The sequence below is a fragment of the Antechinus flavipes genome, chromosome 3 (genome assembly GCF_016432865.1).
Source record: "Antechinus flavipes isolate AdamAnt ecotype Samford, QLD, Australia chromosome 3, AdamAnt_v2, whole genome shotgun sequence".
NCBI classification, from domain to species: Eukaryota; Metazoa; Chordata; class Mammalia; order Dasyuromorphia; family Dasyuridae; genus Antechinus; species Antechinus flavipes.
In genome coordinates, this window is record NC_067400.1 from 523,063,546 (window position 1) to 523,085,933 (window position 22,388).

Here is a 22,388-nt window from a genome sequence, read left to right on the forward strand (position 1 = left end):
AATGCTGCTCTAGCTGGCATTCTATTAACCAGAGGCAGCATATCACCTCTGCAAAAACTTCTTTCTTTGTCAGGCCATTCTTATAATCCCTTCCTAGACTCAACTGACCTTTTCTGTGGGAAAGCTATCCTGTGGTTTAACCTAGCCATGTGTCCCGGAATGAGCAGCTGGGGCTCATTTAGAAGGTAAATGAAAGATATCTTTGGATTATCTGGAGGTGTGGGAGATTATAAAACCTTTTTTTAGTAAACACAGAACTCCTAGAATGTCAGAATCTAGTTTAGATGGTAGTGTCTAGCTTCTCCGATTTACAGATAAGGTCCAGAAAACTTCAGTCATTTATCCATGATCATAGAAGTTGGAAAAGTTAAAGGAAGGATCTGAATGAATGAAGAGGATGATCATATTCTTGACCACTTCAGAAAACGCTCTTTGAGAGGCTATGCAGGAGGAAGTTACCCACCCCTTCCCTCTCTTCTTGTTAACAGGCTTTCTTTCTTTCCCTTGATGCCTACTGTTAAGCCTGATCAATGAGAACTGTCTAAAAGTTGAAGGAGTTGTCTTGAAGGGAAGTGAGTTCCTCTAGTCAGTCATATATTGATCAATCAACAAGCATTTATTAAGCACTTAATATGTGCCAAGTCTCTTCAAGTAAAGTCCAGATGACCATTTGTTGGCAATATTATAAAGAAGGAAGGACTGCTCAGGAATGGGTTTATTGAGATGCCTTCTTTCTTTTCTTTTTAATTGTCCTTCACAATTTAATCTTTTTTTCCTTTAAATTTTTTTTAAAATTTTATTTTTTTATTTTTTTTATTTAAAGTTTTGAGTTCCAAATTCAGTCCCTCTCTCCTACCCCTCCCTGACATAAGCAACCAGATAAAGGTTACACATGTACAGTTATGTAAAATATTTCCATATTAATCATTTTGTACAAGAGTATTTGAATAAAAGAAAAAAAAAGAGAAAAGGAAAGGAGGGAGGGAAGAAGGAAGGAAGGAAGGAAAGAAGGAAGGAAGGAAGAAAAAGAAAGAAAGGAAGGAAGGAAGGAAAAGAAAAAAAGAAAGAGAGAGAGGAGAAAGTGAAAAATAGCATGCTTCGGTCTGTATTCATGCAATATCAGTTCTTTCTCTGAAGGTAGATAATATGCTTCATCATGATTCTTTTGGGATTGTCTGGATCCTTGTATTACTGAGAATAACTAAGTCATTCAAAGTTGTTCATCAACAAACAATATTGCTGCAAAACATTCTCCTAATTCTTCTCACCTCACTTTGCATCAGTTTACATAAGTCTGTTCAGGATTTTCTGAAATCATTTCTTGTAATTTTTTACAGCTCAGTAATATTCCATTACAATCATATACTACAACTAGCCATTCTTCAATTGATGGACCCCTTTGATGTCCAATTTTTAGCTACCACAAAAGGAGCTGCTCTAAATGTTTTTGTATGAATAGACCCTTTCCCTTTTGGGGGAATGTCTTTGGGATAAAGACCTAGCAGTGATATTGCTGGATCAAAGGGTACCCACAGTTTGATAGCCCTTTGGACATAGTTCCGATTTGCTTGAGATGCTTTCTCATAAAGTTCTTATTAGATATTCTGTGATGTAGGGGCTCAGATAATGACCTTCCCAGCAGTGGCTACCCCAGCTCATGGGGCTAGCATCCTTCTGCTATGTGATTTTTCTAAGTAGCATATAATGACAGAGGCCAAGAAAGACTCAGATGGAAGAAGAAGAGCTAAGAGTTTTCAGCTCAGCCCCTGGTAAACTGGAGAGTTTTGACTATTGGGGAATTAGAGACTGTCAAGGGCCCTTTGGAAACTGAATTCAATATTCATGAAATCCATTGATCTGAGGATTGAGTGTGGCAGCCAGTATCAGACCTGGATCTACCACTGACTCACTGTGTTGTTGAGTCTTTCTCCACCTTGGATCTTTGTTTTTGCCTCAGTAAAGTAAAAGAGAGAATCTCTAAGGTCCTCCTTCTATACTTAACATCCTCTCTTTGTTCAAAAGTGATATTCGGTTTGGTATGTTGCAATGAAAAGATCTGCAATGAAAAAGTTCTTGAATCCTGACTCTGTTATTTACTCCTTGTGTGATTGGGTACATATGTCCCAGACCTCTTCAAGGAGAGACTGGCTGACCATTTGTTGGCAATATAGTAGAGAGAGAATTACTGCTTAGGAATGGATTTGGTCAGATACCTTCTTTCTTTTTCTTTTTTTTTTTTTGTCCTTCACAATTTAATCTTTTTTCCATTTAAAAATATTATTTTTATTTAAAGTTTTGAGTTCCAAATTCCATCCCTCTCTCCCTCCCCTCCCTGAGATGGTAAGCAATCACATATAGGTTATACATACACAGTTATATAAAACATTTCCATATTAGTCATTTTTTACAAGCAGATGTGAATAAAAGAAAAAAGAAATATAGAAAGTGAAAAATAACATGCTTCAATCTGTATTCAGTCAATATCAGTTCTTTCTCTGGAGAGTGTTCTTCTCTGTAAAATGAGGAGACTGACAAGATGACTTCTATGGTTCCTTCCAGATCTCATCCTTGGAATCAATCTTGGCTCTAAGGTCCTGTAATTTCCCAACTTCATTTCATTAAGCCCCTGACTCTGCTGTCAGCCCATCTCTCTGATGTCATTTGGCTGTGAAACTCCTACTGTTTTGTTGAGCTAATTTAATTGGCCCCAAAGTCCCTTGGTCTGGAGAGGGGAGGGTCAGGAGAGGGGAGAACTGTGCTCATCTCAGAGCAGCATCTCCAGCAGGATGGGCTCCAGGTCCCTGGGCATGGGGGTTCCCTTGAGATGCTGTTGTCCTGCATATCGGAGAGTGCTCGGCTTCCCAGCTCCATGGGAGGATCTGTACACATTAATTTGAGTTGGGGAGCATGTGCATACATTAAAATAAAATGCGTGTTTTACCCCAAAATCAGTAAAAATGTGGAAATGTGTATGGGAGGACTTGGTGCTTTTTGTGTGTTTTAGTGTTTTGAACATGAAGACTGTGGATGGGGACATATTTGGGAGCAAGTATATGTCTGTGTGGATGTATGTGTGTGAGACTGTGTTCTTCCATGTGTGATTTAGTGTTTGAATATGAAGGCTTGTGAAAGTGGGGATGTATTTGGGAATGTGTGTGTGTGTGTGTGTGTGTGCGCGCACACATGCACGCTTGTGTCCTTCAATGTGCGTGATGACGTGTGAGCATTAGAATGCAGTTGTATGTTTGTTTGTGTGTATTTCTGAGTGTGTATGTGTCAATTGTGTAGGAGAATATCTATATAAATGAATTTTTCTGTGCATAATTATGTGTGTATGTGCATTCATAAGAGGCGTCCTACTGTACATGCACACCCATAGTGCACACACACTCACAAGTTCTCACAGAAAAACTTCCTAGTTGTTTCCAGACCTCGTCATCATGTGCACTCCCCCCCACTTTCTTGTTTCACGGGTCTTTTCATGTGCACGCTTTGGTGTTTCTTTGTGTGTATGCTTGTGTCTGTGTTTGTGAATGGCTGTTGACAGACAGACACCAAAGGCCATGGGAATTGGAACGTGGGCTCATTGTGAGGAGCGATTGCTTCATTCTTTGCACTAGCATCTCCAGGGCTTGGCATACAGTAGGTGCTTAATTTAAAAAAAAGCCTGCCAATTGATTGAGGGCCATCTCCAGTCTTCCTGATCTCTATCTGGCTGCTGGACCCAGACGGCTCTGGAGGCAGGTGATCTTGCACAGCCCCCTCTCTTAAATCTAATTCTCTTGCATGTCATGGCATCCCCTCCCTGAGGTCATGGTCCTCTTTGAGAAGGAAAGACAAATACAGCCAGTTGGCTGATTGCTGCCCAGACCAAGACGTTGGTCACTGAGTTGGTTCCACTTTATGACTCCACCTTGCATGGGCTTGTTCCTCTGCCCTGGCTAGGAATCTGGCCCCAGAGTGGAAACCTAGAGCTGAGCAAAGAAGAGAAGAGAAGATCTTAACTAGAATGAGCCCAAGGTGTTTGAAAATCACATGCAAATGAGACTGTGGTCTCGCCACAATCCCTGGCCCAGCTAGCTACTCCTGGGGGAGTCAGAGATGGTGCCCATCAAAGGGCCATCTCTACCCACTCCCCACCCACTGACCATCCCTGGGGAAGGGGAGGAGAAGAGTGAGAAGTCTTTCCCCACCCCACCCTCCCAGGCCCAGCTCTTAATGGCCATCACTTTATAGCCATTTGGCAGCCTCTTTCTCAGCAGTTCTCCTTTCACCTTTCTGCATTCTGGACCAGAATCTTCTTCCTTTTCTCCCGTCTCTGACACCTCCCTTTCCTAACCAGGAGGTGCCTGCTGTAGCTCCTACAGCCTATGGAAGAGGATTCAGGCTCTCCATCATTGGAGGCTCTTCACAGTGTGGTCCTGTCCTTTCTATCACCTTCTCTTCCTGCATCCCTCGTAGATTATCCTTTTAGCCTTTTTACCATCCCAAGCTTTTGCCCAAGCCATCCCTTTACTATGAATGTCGCCTTCTGTCCCCTCTATTTCCATTCATTAAGACCTAGCTCAGGTCTCACCTCCCCCAGGAACCCATACCTGATTACTTCAGGCCATGGTTCCTTACCTGAACCCTTCCACTCTTCAGCCCAAAAGGATTATATCTACTGAGGGCAGGTCCTTGTTTTCAGCACTGTGGATAGGGACTCCAAGATGAAGTAAGCCAGAGACTCTGGCTCATTTGGCAGAAGCACTGGATCCAGTCACAAAAATCTGGGTTTAAATCCCAGCTTTGCTACTTAAAATCTGTATAAACTTGAGGGAGTATCCTCAGACCCCTGACTGTAACACATTGTACTGGAGGAATTAGGAAGGGGGACCCATAGTAAGGGATGTGCTCCAACTAAAGTATGAGTCAGAAGATGGCCTGGTCATATAGGGAGGGCTCAGGCTGATCAAGAAACAATGCACACGCATTGAAGATATCCTTGCAATGTGAAGAGGAAGGCTACCAGCATAATGGGTGGGCTTCCTATAGAGAACTTACAAGAAAAATATGGGTAAGAGTCACTTAGAATGGGCAGTCAGGGGCAGACTTTTGTCAACATCATTAGAAGGAATAACCACATCCAGGAAATAGCAGAATTATGAAAGCATTTGAGTACTGTGCCTTCACTAGCGGTTCTTATGAAAGTCAACAGGGTGTCAAGTACTGGAGAAAAGGTTACCTATTGTTGTTAGGGTCCTTTGAGTGCAGGGACCTGTCAATTATTTAATCAGCCAATCAATAAACATGTATTAAGTGCCTACTTTGTGTAATGTGCTATGCTAAGTGATAGTGATAGTAAGAAAGGAAAAATCCAGTCCCTACTCTCAAGGAACTCAGAATCTAACAGGGAGACAGCAAGTAAACAACCACAAATAAACAAGATCTTTACTATAGCTGGGATTTGAAGAAACTCAGGAAGGCCTGGTAAGTTCATAGATAAGGATGATAGGAGATAAGGTGTGATCAGCACAAACCTGATCCGTTATACTTTTTCAATGGACTTGCCTCATAGAGTTGGTCGGTCCCCCAGCAGAAGCTGGATGCTTAGGCCAGGAGCTGGTATCAGGGATTTCTGCCCAAAATCTTCCTGGATCATAGTTCTATCCAACACCTGAGATTCTGTGATTTTATGAGGCAAAGTGGTGGGATGAGTTGGAGCTCACTTTTATCTGGAGACCTGGGAAGGCTTTGAGGCAGGCCTTGAGTTGGACAGTGAAGAAAGAGAAGAATATTTTCCTGTCATCTTAGTCAGTCAGAGAGTGTTGTACCTCAGAGTTGTCCTAATTTGCATTTCTCTAGTCAATAGTGAGCATTTTTTCATATGACTAGAAATGGCTTTAATTTCTTTGAGAAAGAGAAGAATGTCAGAGGAGAAGAGGAGGGAGTTACTTCCTGATGTGGATTCTGTGCATGGAAAGGAGAGAGCAGGATGAGATCTAGACAGTGCAATGTCAAAAAGGGCATCCTGGGGAAATCAGGTTGCAAATGGAAGCAGCAAGACTTTGACTGCCAGGCCAAGGCATGTTTATCCCTACTAGGAGAGCAGTAGGGAGCCAGTGAAGTTTCCAGAGCAGGAAAGATACATGGTCAGACTTGTAGGTAAAGAAGATTAATTTGGCACAAGTCTGATCATGTCTGTCTTCGCTCTGCAGTAATTACAGAGTGCACCATGTTAAATGCAGTGATAATGTGGCTAGGGATGCTTCTGGGCTGGGTATAAAAACTGAGGTATATCCATCTTTCCACTTATCTTCTCGGGGAGAGCATGGGGCACATACTCTGCAGGGATATCGGAATGAAGGTGAGATGGGGCACAGAGGGGGGACACTGGGGAGAATGGTGACTTCATCAGAACAGGGAGGAGGTTCAGTATTTAAGAGATCAGCCTGTAGGAGAGGGTCGGACTTGTCCAGCTTGGCTCCAGAGGTTCTAACTGGAGCAATGAGAAGCTGCCGAGATGGATTTCAGCTCAGTGTGTAAGGAATACTAATAACCAGAGCTGCTCCTATATGGACTGAGCTGCCATGTTGGGAGGAAATCTCTGAAGGTCTTTGCAAGCAGGCAGGATGAACACCTCTTTATCTGGCAGCAGCCTCCCCAAGTGGGTTGGATGTTCCACCCTTTTTGTGATTCAGAGAAGAATCACAGAAGAAAGAAGGATCAAAGAAAAAAAGGCTGGAGGGGATTTGGGGCAGGGGCTATGGGGAGGGAGGGAAAAAGGGAAGCAAACAGAGGAGAGGGACTCTGTAGTCTCAACTATGTAGCCCTGAATTTGTCCCTTTTTCCACAGACAGAGAGGATGTCAAGAGCTAGTGGGGCTTTAGACTTCATTAATAAAGTCAGCATCCAGAAGGAGGGAGGTGATAGTCTTGTTATCTTCTGCTTTGCTCAAAACTCATTTGCAATAGTATATTTAATTCCAGGAATTACATTTTAAGAAGGACATTGATAAATTAAAATGAATTCAGAGGGAAGTGATCAAGCTAGTGAAAGAGCAGGCTATGGGAGGTGGATGGAGGGAAGCAGAAACTGTACTTACTCAACCTGGAGAAGGGGAGATTCAGGGGAGACAAAGTAGCTGCCTTCTTATTCAGTTATCTAAGGAACTTCCCCTCCTTCCCATCCACAGGTAAGGAAGTTAAAGTTCAGATTGGGGAAGGGCTCAGGTAGTAAATAGCAGAATGGGATTGGAACCTGCCTTTATCCTCCATCCTTTCAGATGTTCTGGGTAGCTTCTCGGGCAGAGCTAGTTCATACAGTCCAATGAAAGAAAGACCTTTCTACTGATCAGAGCAATTGTATTTTGGAATGATAGCCTCTGCAGGGAGTGAGCTTCTTATAACTGAAGGTGGCTAAGTAGAGGCTGCAGGATCCCTCTGCCCATACCCACCAGAGTGCTGTGGGGGGAAATCCCACTGAAGGAGAAAGGTTGAACTGGGTACCCTCTGAGTCTGTGGTTCTGTGGTTTTTTCAGTTAGACACACACAGAGACCACAGTGACTTCTGGGTCAGAGATTGGCAGGCACAAACATACCTGCCAGGGGTGCAGATGAGGGGATGCTTTGCCTTCTCTTGAGTAGTGCAGCTATGAGCCGAGGGATGAGCAAAAAGGGTGATGTATGTGTGTGTGTGATATGTGGATATGTGTATGTGTGAGTAGAGAGGGATATTGTTCATTCTTGAATAAATTGGAGTAGAGCGTAAGACGTATCTGAAGCTATGATAAGAATCTTGAAATTAAAATTAGGAGTGTTGCTTTGCACCTGATAGTTGCTAAATAAAATTGTTCATTGAATTGAATGAAGTGCTGGTTTGGATACTTACTAGTTGTATAACCACCATCAAGTCACTTCACCTTGAACCTCAGTTTCCTCATCTGTAAAATGGGGATGATTACTTGCACTAAATGGGGAAGTTAGTATCATCTCTCTGGATCAGCCTTGGATGGTTTTAGTACATGGTTTTAATTTGAATGGTGGGAGGAGGATTTATAGGATGGAAGTAGAGGGGAGACTGTTTTCAGGACTTTTTTGGTCTGGGTATATATGTTGTAGGAAGGCGGTTCTTGAGGGAAGGGATGGAAGGAGTGAACTGGCTTAGTCAGGGGTCCCTGTCCCCTTCCAGGTACACTGTGCTCAACTCAGTGAGGGGGATGAGCAGAGCCTGCAGGCCATAGAGAAGCACGTGAGTAAGGCTCGAGCCTCTCCCATTGTCTTCAGATGGAGCAATCTGGATAGTACAGATTGGATGGGGGGGGGGCTGAGAATGTGAGGGGATGAGGTGTGGGGTGAGGGTCAATACCCCAAAGAACCACGTAAAGGTCAGGAGAGGGTGACTGTCTGATCTGCTGTACACCCTTGGGTGCTGCCTTCTCAGTCTGGGCCAGAAGCCTCTGAACCATCCTCTGGACCAATTGAAGTTTCTTGAGAGACTCTTGGGATCCTGGGAGAGGGGAAGGTGGATGCTTTCCACATAGGGAAGAGAGTGTCTGAAAGGGAGGGATGGGAATGGCCAGTGCTTGGGGTCCTTAGGCCCCTGATGCTGCCCCTCATTTCCAGTCTGTCCCCCCAGACGCTTGTAGCCTTGAAGAGGCTGCGGACCCTGCAGCAGCGTCAGCCCCGGTCCCGGCCCGTGCCAGAGCCCTCATCCCCGCCCACCTCACTGGCCCGGCCAGATGGAGCCGTGTCTGTTGGGACAGGCGGCTACAGTGACCTGGACAGCCGGATTCTGCAGCTGTGTGGTGAGGCAGTAGGGAGGGCTGGGCTGGAGGAGTGAGGGGAGAGGATCGGGTTTGCAAAACAGATCTTGGATCCCAAGTCCCAGAGCTTGGGAAGAGTTAGAGTGTGTGTGTGTGTGTGTGTGTGTGTGTGTGTGTGTGTGTGTGTGTGTGAGAGAGAGAGAGACAGAGACAGAGACAGAGAGATAAAGACAGAGACAAAGACAGACAGAGACAGACAGACACAAAAAGACAGACAGAGAGAGAAGTAGAGAGAGGGAGACACAGAGCGAGAGGAGAGACAGACCAAGAGAGAGAGAAACAGAGAGACAGAGAGACACAGAGAGAAAGACAGAAACAGAAAGAGACAGACAGAGACAGAGAGGGAGGGAGAGAGGGAGGGAGGAAGGGAGAAAGAGAAAGGGATAGAGAGAGAAACAGAGACAGAGTGACAGAAAGAGAGACACACACAGAGAGGCAAAAAAAGAAACAGAGAGAGAAAGAGAGACAAAGGCAAAGAAAGAGGAAAGAAGGAGAGACAGAGCGAAGAAAGAATGTGACACAGAGAGAGAAGAGATAGAGAGAGAGACCAAGAGACAGAGAGAGACAGATGAATAGGGAAAGATCTTTGTGCAATGGGGTGGGCCAGGAGCATGAGGAGTTGGGGATGGTTTTCACCTCTGCTTCTCCTAACTTTGGCCCCCTGCCCCTTCCAGGGGAACTCTATGACCTGGATGCCTCTTCCCTTCAGCTCAAAGTACTCCATTATGTGAGTTGGACTGCTTTTCTCACTTCCACCCTTCCAAATCTGCACCATGGTCCCCTCCATCCCTGTCCTTTAGTCATAAACAGAACTCCCACTGGGAAGGGAATTCAGAGAGCCATTCCTCAGGAGGTCTTGTCTCTGAGGGCCAGAGAACTCTTCTTAGAAAGGGCAGATCCCAATTCTGGGAGGCCATGATCTGAGGGAAACAGCAGGGATCTTGCATATGGGGAGTCCGCTCATCGCCTGAGGAGGAGCTAGATCTTAGAATTAGAAACAGAGAAGGTTGCCTAAAGGAGGAGGATTAGTAGGCCCTTTGATTAAGTAGGTGGAAAAGGGTTTGTCTGAGGCCTATTATTTCATTACTTTATTAGTTTTGCTTTATTACATTATTTTATTAGTTGCAACAAGAGACGGAGTCTTCAACCTGCTGCCTCCTCCTTGTTTCAGAGGATAACCTTCAGCTATCCTGCCAGGTAAGTGCTTTGGAGAGATAGGGAGCAGGGAGGGAGAGAAGGAGGGAAAGAGGGGAAGGGAAGGAGGGAAGGAGAAAAAGAGATATGAGAGAGACAAGGCAGAAAGAGACCAAGAGAGGAGAGGGAGGGAGGGAGACAAAGCAAGAGAAAGAAGAGAGAGAAGGAAAGAGAGACAGAGATGAGACACAGAGAGATAAAGTGAGAGACAGACAGAGAGAAAAGGCAGGTGTCTGTCAGTGCTTATGGTCCCTTGTTCTCTAACACTCATCGTTGCTCCCCCACACACTCCCTTCTCTCTTCTCTGCCTCCTAGGTCATCGGTGACAAAGTGCTTGGAGAAGAAGTCAGTTTTCCAGTGAGTCTCTGGCACCCTATCCCTGGTCAAGGATCCACTGGAGACATCTAGGAATCTCTTAGTGATCTCCTGGGCTATGTCAGGGCCATTTGGGGTATTTTAGAATCTCCTTGGGAGATAGGGGTTTTTTATTATTATTGAGCCCATTTAGGATCTCTGAATGTTTGAGCATCTTTTCATCTAGGACCTCTTGTGGAATCCCTGGGTGGGGAAGGGACTAACAAAATGAGACTGGTTCTTTTATCTGTTTCTTGAAGACGTATTAGAATCTGTTACATTATTTTCTGATCTATTAGTCTGTTCTAGGAACCCTTGCTTGGGGTCTGTCTCTCTTGACTCTCATCTCCAAAGATGAATAGGATGGTTCTGAGTGTAGTAAGGTTCTCTCCCGGGCAGGGAGAGGATCTGTGTCAGGTGGGACCCTTCTTGGGGACAGCGGGGGAGCAGGGACCAGAGGCATCTTCCCAGCCCTGCCTCACCTAACTCCAAGTCACCCTCCTCCCCTGACACTAGGATCCTCCTGCTTCCCTCACTGACTCTGTGCCTGTCTCTCCCGCTCCTTCTTTCTGCCCTTGCCCTTACAGATGACAGTGGGCCGCCTGGGCCAGGTGGTGAAGAACAAGGAATCTATTACACTGAAGGACCTCACTCCTGTGAGTGATAGCTCTGGGCACACACCTGGGGTGAGGGTGGGGTTGGGCTGAGCTGCTTCCCTTTCATGCAGAGATTCCCCCCTCCCTGATGCCCTGGAGATAGCCAGAATCCCCAAGGCTTCCCCCATTTCCCTGGCCCTCCCGCTTCCCAGAGCTGCCTCTAGAACAGAAAGCCCCATTCTCGCTTCCCAGAGCTGCCTCTAGAACAGAAAGCCCCATTCTCACTTCCCCGGGGGAAACTGAGACCTTCAGAGATCCGTGGCCATGGTCGGCACTGAGTCGGCAGAGAATAGAACCCAGATGTCCCAGCTCCCAAGAGGGAGAACCAGGAGCTGCCACTGGAATTTCCAGGACTGCTCCCCTCACCTGGGCTCTCCTCCACTTTGTAGGAAGAGGTGACCCAGCTGCAGAACCTCGTGGGATGTGAATTGCGGTCCATGCTCTGTGTCCCTGTCATCAGCAGGGCTACCAACCAGGTGGTAGCCTTGGCCTGCACCTTCAACAAGCAGGGAGGAGAGACGTGAGTGCCATCGGAGCCTGAGGATGGGAGGGAAGCCAAAGAAGGTATGAGCCGGTGGCCCCTCAGAGGTCAGACAGGAGGAAACAGGATGGCTGCTGGGAATACTGGGTGCTTTGTGGCTCAGAAAGTCGCCTCCTTACGCATTCGAGCTCGCTGCCCATATCCACCATCCATCATCCTCCTTCAACCCAAACCCCATAACCAAATTTCAGATTGTCCCCTATTACTCCGCTGGGTTACCTACTCTGTATATTGCTCAGGCCAGTTTCCATCCACTTTCTGGATATCTCTCCATGGTCCTGTTGTCAGCCTAGTTCTCCAATGACAACTTAAAGGTGACATTCCCAGGGACCTCTGAGTCCGAGACAAAGTGAAAGCAAGAGAGGAGCTCCCAGAATTTGGAATGTTGGAGCTGGGGAAAAGGAAGCATTTTAGGACAGAGAAGAGGTGAAAGGTGCCTTAGGATACAGTGTTCAAATCAGAGGAACTTTAACCCACCTGGTCTAAATTCCTCATTTTACAGCCTCAGGGAGAGAAGTGACACATCCAGAGTCACCCAGTAACTATGGAGGCTAGAATTTGAACTCCAAATCTGGCTCTTTCAGATCTCCAGGATTGGAAGGGTGCAGCCTAGAACCAAACACCCTGATTCTGGGCAGCGAGTATGGGAGAGGGCTGGGACTCAGGGCACTTGGTGTCTCCGTCCTGGCTTGCCACTTGAGCAAGTCATCCCCCAAATCTTGTATGTTCCTTCTGACTCTGCGCATCTGATATTGAATGAGTGTACTGATCAGGGCCCCAGAGACGGCATCCGGGAGGAAGGCCTTGGGGAGACTGTCCTGAAGAGAATGAGTTCAGAGTCCAGAGCAGGGGGAGCAGTGAGAGAGACTGTGGGCAGGTTCACTGATCCCCAGTAAAAAGGCCATCCCCGAGTTTGAGATATCAGGAAATAACTGGATAGGGAACGGAAGTGCTGGGAGGTAGTGAGGGCAATCCTAGAAGCTGGTAAGACTCAGGCATAGGTAATTATAATGTGATAAATGCATAAGAGGAAGGTCTAAGAGAAAAAGCCTTCACTGATATAGAAAATCGGGGAAGGCTTCCTGGAAGAGGTGGTATTGGGCTTTAAAGGATAGGTAGGATTCTGTAGCCAAAGAGCAAAAAGGAGAGTTTTAGGCACTGTGTAGGCCTTGGGAACAAGGGTGCACAGTATTTTTAGGTGAGGGAGGGGTGGGCAGCCGAGTTTTGAATGCCAAGAAAAAGAGAATGAACTTTATTCAGTAGGTGCTGGGAGGCCATTGAAAGGTTCAGAGCAGAGGAAGGACTCATTTAGAATAAACTAAGGAACATTAGCCTGAAATTTTGAAATTCCCACCTGGGAATCCAATCAGAATGGATTGGAGGAAGAAGTGGTTGTGGAGAGAGGCAAGAAGAGATCATGGGGGCCCGGACTCTGGTCATGGCTTGAGAAAAGAGAAGAGAAGGCAAAAGTGAGAGGGGGGGATCAGCAGGGCCTGGTAACTCATTGGAGAAGTGAAGAGAAGGGTGAATAATAATAATTTAGATATTTAGATGGTGCCTTAAGATTTACAAAATCTTTCTTATAAGTTATCTCATTAATCCTCTCAACAACCAGATGAAGTAGGTCCTATTATTAGCTCCATTTTACAGATAAGGCTACTGAGGCTGTAGGGGTCCGCGATTTGCTCAGGATCTGAAATGGGATTTGAACTCAGATTTTTCCAACTACAGCATTTTGTTGGTTAGCTGAAGAGTGGGACCACTAAGAGAAGGAGGCAGAGGTTTTAGGGGAAAGATAAGAAGAGATTAGATCAGGAATCCTGGGAACACAGTAAACTGAAGAACTGATTCTTCAGGGAGAATGGGCAGCAAGCATTAGTAGCCAGATATTACTGCCTCTAGTACTGAAGTGTGGGGTGATGAGAGGGACACTGGCTTCTGGGGGACAGGAGTGGACAAGCAGAGGGAGGGAGATGGGGAAGAGGGCTGCTTCTATCCTGGGTAGCAATTGTACTTTAATTTTAACTCCCTTTAACTCCCCTCCCCACCATGGAGTGGGAAAACCATTGTCCCAGAGCACAAAGCTTGGGTCTGAGTCTTGGCTCTATTTCTTATTAGTTAAGTTACCTTGAATAATTAACCTTTCTGTAACTCTTATCAGAAAAATAAGGGAATTGGACAATATGACTGTTTAGGTTCCTTTGAGCTCTGAAGGCTGAGATCTGTGATTTACCCAGCTTCCCACAGCTGGCTCATGATATATCATCTAGCCATGGGATTGAATTACTGACTCTGGAGGATTGGGGAGCAATCTTGTTAGGCGAGAAGCTGGCTCCCATTAGCCTGGGCGGGCGCCTTGCTGGACAGTCCCTAATCACCCTGCTTCCCTGGACACATTAGGATTGATTGGGAGCCCTGTGGCTCAGCAGACGGAGAACCGAGGGCAGGGAGGGTACAGACAGGAAGGATGGGCTTAGTGAGGAGGAACGGTCACCTGCAAGAAGTGACCTGTCTCCCCTGATTCCCTCCCTCCCTCCCTCTTCCCAGTCTGGGAAAGGACTTCTGCCCTCAGTCAAGGAGGTCTTAATTGGAGGGGAAGGGAAGAAAGTCATGGACTCTACCCTCAGGCAGCCCCCGTAAAATAAAAGAGGGATGAGGAAGGCATCCTAGAGCAAGGGAGGAGACAGGACACAGATTCTTCCAGTGGACAGACACTTGAGGAAATGACTAATAAACAAAGTGGGGCCCTTGGTGGTGCCCAGTGGATGGAGAGTAAAGAAAATGCCCATCTTGGGGTCATCAAGGAAGGAGGCCTGTAAGAGGTAGATATAGATCCTGATTTAGAAGGAGGAAGGGAGCAGTCCTGGGGAGCCAGGAGTGACATCTCCACACTGTCCCAGGCTGACTGAAGGTACTTAATTGCTGTGTCCTTGATCCTTCATCGCCCTGGATCTCCCTCACAGCCTCACCCTCCCTGCCCTGCCAGGTACACAGATTGGGATGAGCACAAGATCCTCCACTGCTTCTGCTACACGGCCACCGTCCTCACCAGCACCCTGGCCTTCCAGAAAGAACAGAAGCTCAAGTGCGAGTGCCAGGTGAGCCTGGCTGCTGCCCAGGGGACTAGGGTGACTTCCCCAGCCTCTCCTTCCCCTTCCTCACCCTCTCTGTTCTCATCTTTCCTTTCTCACCCTGATCTCATCCTTGCCAATGTTCTCATCTCCATGACTCCCTATGATTAAAAGTCTGACCAAAGATGTTCTAGGCAGGTCAGTTTCCTAATATTATGTAGATCAGAAATTTAAGAGGATTATAGAATGTCAGAGCCAGGAGGGCCCTTAGAACACAGGATGTCAGAGCTGGGAGGGTCCTTAGAACACAGAATGTCAGAGCTGGAACCTTAGAACACAGGATGTCAGAGCCAGAAGGGCCCTTAGAACACAGGATGTCAGAGCCGGGAGGGCCCTTAGAACACAGGATGTCAGAGCTGAGAGGGCCCTTAGAACACAGGATGCCAGAGCTGGGAGGACCCTTAGAACACAGGATGTCAGAGCGGGGAGGGCCCTTAGAACACAGGAGGTCAGAGCCGGGAGGGCCCTTAGAACACAGGATGTCAGAGCTGAGAGGGCCCTTAGAACACAGGATGTCAGAGCCAGAAGGGCCCTTAGAACACAGGATGTCAGAGCCGGGAGGGCCCTTAGAACACAGGATGTCAGAGCTGAGAGGGCCCTTAGAACATAGGTTGCCAGGGCTGGGAGGACCCTTAGAACACAGGATGTCAGAGCCAGAAGGACCCTTAGAACACAGGATGTCAGAGCCAGGAGGGCCCTTAGAACACAGGATGTCAGAGCCGGGAGGGCCCTTAGAACACAGGATGTCAGAGCTGAGAGGGCCCTTAGAACATAGGTTGCCAGGGCTGGGAGGACCCTTAGAACACAGGATGTCAGAGCCAGAAGGACCCTTAGAACACAGGATGTCAGAGCTGGGAGGACCCTTAGAACACAGGATGTCGGAGTGGGGAGGGCCCTTAGAACACAGGATGTCAGAGCTGAGAGGGCCTTTAGAACACAGGATGTCAGAGCTGAGAGGGCCCTTAGAACACAGAATGTCAGAGCTGGAACCTTAGAACACAGGATGTCAGAGCTGGGAGGGCCCTTAGAACACAGAATGTCAGAGCTGGAACCTTAGAACACAGGATGTCAGAGCCAGGAGGGCCCTTAGAACACAGGATGTCAGAGCCGGGAGGGCCCTTAGAACACAGGATGTCAGAGCTGGGAGGACCCTTAGAACACAGGATGTCAGAGCCGGGAGGACCCTTAGAACACAGGAGGTCAGAGCCGGGAGGGCCCTTAAAACACAGGAGGTCAGAGATGGAAGGGCCCTTAGAACACAAGATGTCAGAGCCGGGAGGGCCCTTAGAACACAGGATGTCAGAGCCGGGAGGGCCCTTAGAACACAGGATGCCAGAGCTGAGAGGACCCTTAGAACACAGGATGTCAGAGTGGGGAGGGTCCTTAGAACACAGGATGTCAGAACTGGGAGGGCCCTTAGAACACAGGATGTCAGAGCCAGGAGGGCCCTTAGAACACAAGATGTCAGAGCTGAGAGGGCCCTTAGAACACAGGATGCCAGGGCTGGAACCACAGCCAGAGGCGAATTAGTGCCCATGCGTGCACACATGTGCAAACACAGAGATATGAACTCGTACACACACACAGGCACACACAAAATCTTGGAGCCAGCGGACACAATAAAAAGCCCATTTTTACCAAGGGGAGAATGGAGGGCCAGAGCGGGGCTGGGTTCCCCTAGAGCCCCCACTGGCGGACCAGAGTTTCTGACCCCCTCCGGGGAGCAGGACATTCCTGTCCTGTGAGGGCAGGGCCGTCTTCCCCTCCTCCCCCCACCCCCCAATAGCAACATTTCCCAGAGACCGCTATCGGCGCAGCCTGCGGCCGTGGGCTGGAGCCTTGGTGCCCGTGCCCCCTCTGGTGGTCACTGTTCGGTGCTGCACAACACTGGTGAATGACCAGACGCACTCACCCGCTAGGAAGGGGGAGAAAGGTGGGAGGGGGCGCGGTGCCCGTACAGACCTGCCCGCAGAGCCGAGTCTGCATGTGGGAGCGCCTCCGCACGCACGGCTCTCTCTGGCCGGTGAATCTTTCACGGACTCACAGGGGCCGGGGCGCAAGGAGACTCCTGGGCATCGGCGGCTCCGACCGCCCCCTTTGCAGGCCGGGGAAGGGTCTCGGTGGGGGCGCGCGGCAAGCGGAGGCTAGATCGGGACGAGCGCCTCCTTCCCCTGAGCGTGAGGAAGATTTGCGCTCAGATTCCGCTTCAGGCACTTGCCGTAGGTGTAACGGGCCGCTTTCAGTTTCTTCATTTGTAAAAGGAGTTTAACCGCGGCCCCTGACTCCCAACTTGTTGTGATGACATTTGATGATGATATTTATTAAAAATATTTATAAATATGAGATGATATTTATAAAATACTTTGCAGATCTTAAAGTACTAATAAATACTGGTATTATTATTATATTGTATGTTAATAACAATTACATAATATACAATGTAATTATATAATGTTATATAGTATCATTACTATATATAATATATCATTATTATATCAAAGGCTAGGCTGCATCTCCCAGATTCAAAGGCCTGAAGGCTGACAGGGAAGAAGAAGGGAGCATTGTTGGGGTGGTTGAGGGCTTTGTGGAGCCTGCTGATTTAGAAGTTGGGCTAGTGGAGACTGAAATCTCCGTTTTTTGCCCCCATTCCCTATTCACCCCTTTCTAGGCTCTTCTCCAAGTGGCGAAGAACCTCTTCACACATTTAGGTAAGTCTCTTTCCATCCGCTTTGGGGAGGGGGAGGCAGGGATGGAGCTAGGGGTGGGGAAAGGCTTAGGGAGGGACAGAAGCCCAGCTTGGGTTTCCTTGGAGAACAACATCACATTGTGAATCTGTACCCCTCAGATGATGTCTCTGTCCTGCTCCAAGAAATCATCACAGAAGCCCGGAACCTCAGCAACGCAGAGATGTGAGTGAAGGGGCCCAGGGGAAGGGACGGGTCCTTCCTGGAGATGCATTAGGATCACTGAAGATAGACCAGGGGTTCTTAGCCCATGAACTCATTCTCAGAAACAGGTTTCTAAATGCATAAAATAAAATACATGAGATTGCAAAGGAAACCAGTTACATAAAATACTGTTATTAAAACATTTTTTTAAAGTTCAAGATAAATCAAACTTCTTCCTTTTACAGAGCAGGAAACAGATTCAGAGAAATTCAGTGACTTAGTACCCAGGGTCTTCTAGTAGAGAGGTTAGGATAGCAGAGAGAGGAAGGTGGGAAGACAGCAGCTTTGGGCAGTAGCTACAAGAAGCCCATCCTTCTCTGGCTTCTCTTTCCCATCTCTTTTCCTCTTCTTTCTCTCAATAGTATCCCTTGGCCAGTCTTCAAACACTCCCAGGGAAACGGTTTTGTTTGCTAGCTTCAGGCAGCTTGTGAAGAATGTGTAACCCCAGAGGGGTGTTGTTTGAGGGGATAATCCACAAACTTAACTCCATTTGATAATTCTCTTTATTCTCTATCCCTTTCCGGAGGAGAAAACGCTGCTCTCTAGTGGGAATGTGGGTGGAGAACCCCCAACCTTCCAGCAATTGGCAGGCTTCCTTCACTGCTGCTTCCTTTGTGAATAAGTCCTAGAAAACAGACTTTTGTGGGCTGTAGTATATGGAGTCAAGGGAAAGATGGAGTGGATGCCAAATTTGCAACAGGACACTTGAAATTGGCATCCAGTCCCATCTTTCCCCTGACTCCATATACTACAACCCATAAGTTTGTTTTGTAAGCTGTCTTGTGACAGAGGTAAGTGCAGCCGAAAGGTAAATGTAATAAGTAAGGGATGTCCAGTCTCTGATCCCAGAAAGCCAAGTAGAATAGGGGACCAATAAAGTCCAAATGACTTGGAGAGTTTAGATTGATCTCTGGCATTAAGGGATTCTAGAAAGTATTGAGAGAGAGAAATCCTGATGCCATAGTCCCTTGGATGTCCCTCGTCCTCTCCATTGCTTTTTATATAATATATATGTATTTATATATAATATATATATATATACACAAAGAGACAAATATATATATTTATAATTTTTCCAGTTATGTGTAAAATAATTTTTTAAATTTGTTTTTAAAACTTTGAGTTCCAGATTCTCCCTCTTCCTTCCTCCTCACTGCCATCCCCTTGAGAAGGCATATGTGAAGTTATGCAAAATATTTCCATAAAAGTCACATTGCAAAAGAAAATATAAATCTCCATCTTCCCCCCCAAAAATACTCAAGAAAAATAAATTTTTTTAGAAAAGTATACTTTAATCTGTATCTAGATACAATCTGTTCCTTCTCTGGATATGGATAGCATATTTCATCATAAGTCCTTCAGAGCAGTCTTGGATCACTGCACTGCTGAGAATAGCAAAGTCATTTTCAATAACATTGCTGTTATTTTGTATGCAATACATTTCACTTTTCTTGAGTTCATGGAGGACTTTACAGGTTTTTCTGAGAGCATCCTGCTCATCATTTCTTTCAATATCTTCCATCATAATCACATACAGCAATTTATTCAGTCATTCCCCAATTGATAGGTATCCCCTCAATTTCCAGTTCTTTGCCTTGAGAACCTTGAATGTCTCTATAGAGCTGGTTTAAGGTCAGGAATCAGATGGGATTCAGGCCCGAGTTCTTAGATGGGATCTTTTGTTCAGCCCTAACCTGGAACTAGGGTTCATTCCCTCATCAGGATATTTCTCAGAACTGTTGCCTTCCAGCTCCCATAGTTCAGCTGCCTAACTACCCTCTCTGTGAGATTGCCAATTTGAGATCAATGAGGAGGGAAGTTCAATGAGCTGCACACACTCTCAATAATTAGCTCTCCCCCATGCCTTCATGAAGCCTTTATTCCCAGGAGTGCCTGGGCAGGTGTGAGCATCAGGGACCTTCCTTACTCTTTGGTCTCCCTCCAGCTGCTCTGTGTTCCTCTTGGATCAGAATGAGCTGGTGGCCAAGGTGTTTGATGGCGGTGTTGTGGATGATGAGGTAAGGGCTCATGGGGATGGGGGCTTGGGGGGGACCACATAGGGATGGAGAATCAGATTCGGTGGCGGGGTGGGGGGGACTTCAGGGGTGCTGGTTCCTAGCTGATAGAGTCTGGCACTCACACCTATTTCCTCCTGTCCTGGTTTGCCCAGACCTATGAGATACGCATCCCTGCAGACCAAGGGATCGCAGGGCATGTGGCCACCACTGGCCAGATCCTGAACATCCCAGATGCCTACGCGCACCCCCTGTTCTACCGAGGTGTGGACGACAGCACGGGCTTCCGCACCCGCAACATACTCTGCTTCCCTATCAAGAACGAAAACCAAGGTATGTGTGCCCTGTACATTCCTACAGCCCAAGGGGGGGGCCCTCAGAGGACCACAGGGATCAGCCAGGCCCAAAGGGGTAGAACTGTGGGAGCCATGGGGACACCTTAGATGTAGGGAGCTAGGAGGACATGGGAATGTCTCCCACCCAATGCCATTTCCCCCATTCCTCCAGAGGTGATCGGTGTGGCTGAGCTGGTGAACAAGATCAATGGCCCTTGGTTCAGCAAGTTTGATGAGGACCTGGCCACGGCCTTTTCCATCTATTGTGGAATCAGCATCGCTCACGTGAGCTCTGAACCCTGCCCTGAAAACTCTTCCCATTCCCAGTACCTTTGAGTTCTGAGTCTTCCTTTCCCCCTCCCTCCACTCTCCCTCAGACCCAGGGAAAGGAGAAACCCAGCCCTCTGGTCAAGTCAACAAATCAATAAGCATTTATTAAACACTTACTATTTTCCTTCCTTTGACTTTATCTTCCTGTCTTTTGTAATTTTGTAATCCCGGAGTGGGATTGGAGCCCTGGTATCATCCCTACTACTTTAACTCTTGTTTTCTGGACCCAAGGTTATCCACTAAACTAAGAGTGGTGAAACCCATGAACCAGTCCCAATTATGCTACTGACCTTTCTGTGTGATCTTGGACAAGTCATTTCTCTTAAGGCCCCAGACTTCCTCTTTGTGAAAAGAGAATAATGATCATTTTAGCAGTGTGTAATAAAATATCTTATGCCAATCTCCAAAGCTGGAGAAATATAGTCCAGACCAGGGGTTCTTTTGGCAGAATAATACTTGTATATGCATAAAATAAATTACACAGGAGTACCAAAGAAAATGATTATCAAAATATTTTATTAAAATAAAGTTTACAAACACCAGGTTAAGAAACCTTGGTCTAATCAGTAGTACAATTATATGGATTTGGAACTGGTCATATGGCTGGACATAGAAAGTGGTTATGATATCAACTTTTAGCTAGGTCTTTAATAGAGTGTTCCAAGGATCTGTGCTTAGCTTAGTCCTATTTAACATTTGAAAAATTACTTTGATAAAAACATAGATATAAAATACACAGTATCAAGGAAAACAATTATATTTAAAAAGTTATCAAAATATTTTATTAAAATAAAGTTTACAAACCCTAGGTTAAGAAACCTTGGTCTAATCAGTAGTACAATTAAGTAGATTTGGAACTGGTCATATGGCCATAAATGTGTCAGGGTTAGTTATGTCATTGTGGCCATTCTCTTCACTAGTGCAGATAGCAATCCCTCTAGGCCTTAGTAAATATTTGCTGATAAAATGGAATTTATTTGAGATAAATATATGTTCTACATTTGGATTCAACAACCAACTTCACAACGGCAGTATGAGGAGGAATGTAAATCAAAAAACATATCTTAAACTTCCCAGTGTGTGAAAAGTACTTTATTAGGTAATAAGGATTTGAGAGATAAAAATTTCTCCCAAGAAAATGGATAGGGAGTTAACAGAATTTGAAGAGAGCAAAAGCTCTATTACTCAAGAGGATGAAGTTAGACAAGTTGAACCCAAGTTAAATCTCACTAGGGAAAGAGCTATGGATAGAAAACCATTTGTGGGGGGGGGAGTTGTTTTTTGTGAAAAAGATCTGGAGGTTTCAACACTATGACCTGGAGACCAGAAAAGTTCATATGATATTAGAGAGAGCACATCTAGGGTCAGTGAGAGGGAAGTGATGGCGTCATCCTCTGCTTGGATCAGACCATGTGTGGACTATTGGATGGGAGCTACATTTTAAGAAGGACATCAACAAACTGAATAGTTTCCTTAGAAAAATGTTGGGGGATGAAAAGGATACTGGAAAATATGTGATTTGAAGATTGGTTGAAGGAATTGGGAATGTTTATCCTACAGAAGAGAAGTCTTGGAGTGGTGGGATGTGACATCTGTCTTTGCCATTTTCAAAGAGTAATCATGTAGAAAAAGGATTTGTTCCAGTAGGCAGAATTAGAAGCATATTGTGTTGGGGCCAGCTTGAAGGAGCTCCAGAGAGTTGATTGTTAAATTTTCATTGGAAGTTTTTATATCTCACATATGGGCAAACACTATAAATAAAGACTTGATTTATTATATTATTGATTTTCTAGACATAAGAAAGTGAGGGAGTAAATGTCAATAATTCAGATTGAATTTATGTTGATTTTTTTTGGAGAGCCATCTATTAAAGGCTGTACCAGCATAGCCTTGATTTAGCAGCCTCTTCATTCAGCTGCCATCTCAGGCCAGTTTCTCTTTCTCTCTGTCTTCACTCTTTCTCTGTGTGTGTGTGTGTGTGTGTGTGTGTGTGTGTGTGTGTGTATGTCTGTCTGTGTGTGTGTGTCTCTCTCTGTCTCTGTCTCTCTTTTTCTGTCTCTTATTGTCTCTCCATCTTCTCC

General features: G+C 46.2%; 1 protein-coding gene across 1 annotated transcript in view; it reads left to right on the plus strand.

The window, feature by feature from the left end:
• PDE2A (phosphodiesterase 2A) overlaps positions 1-22,388 on the plus strand; it is a 179,123-nt gene that overhangs the window by 136,948 nt on the left and 19,787 nt on the right. Inside the window, exons 7-19 of the mRNA XM_051987182.1 lie at positions 8,170-8,229; positions 8,617-8,785; positions 9,478-9,530; positions 9,926-10,000; positions 10,313-10,354; positions 10,939-11,007; positions 11,397-11,527; positions 14,535-14,646; positions 17,348-17,387; positions 17,525-17,588; positions 19,573-19,645; positions 19,798-19,975; positions 20,150-20,262. Of these exons, the coding sequence (XP_051843142.1) occupies positions 8,170-8,229; positions 8,617-8,785; positions 9,478-9,530; positions 9,926-10,000; positions 10,313-10,354; positions 10,939-11,007; positions 11,397-11,527; positions 14,535-14,646; positions 17,348-17,387; positions 17,525-17,588; positions 19,573-19,645; positions 19,798-19,975; positions 20,150-20,262 (1,179 nt within the window). The remainder of the gene's footprint in view (positions 1-8,169; positions 8,230-8,616; positions 8,786-9,477; positions 9,531-9,925; positions 10,001-10,312; positions 10,355-10,938; positions 11,008-11,396; positions 11,528-14,534; positions 14,647-17,347; positions 17,388-17,524; positions 17,589-19,572; positions 19,646-19,797; positions 19,976-20,149; positions 20,263-22,388) is intronic.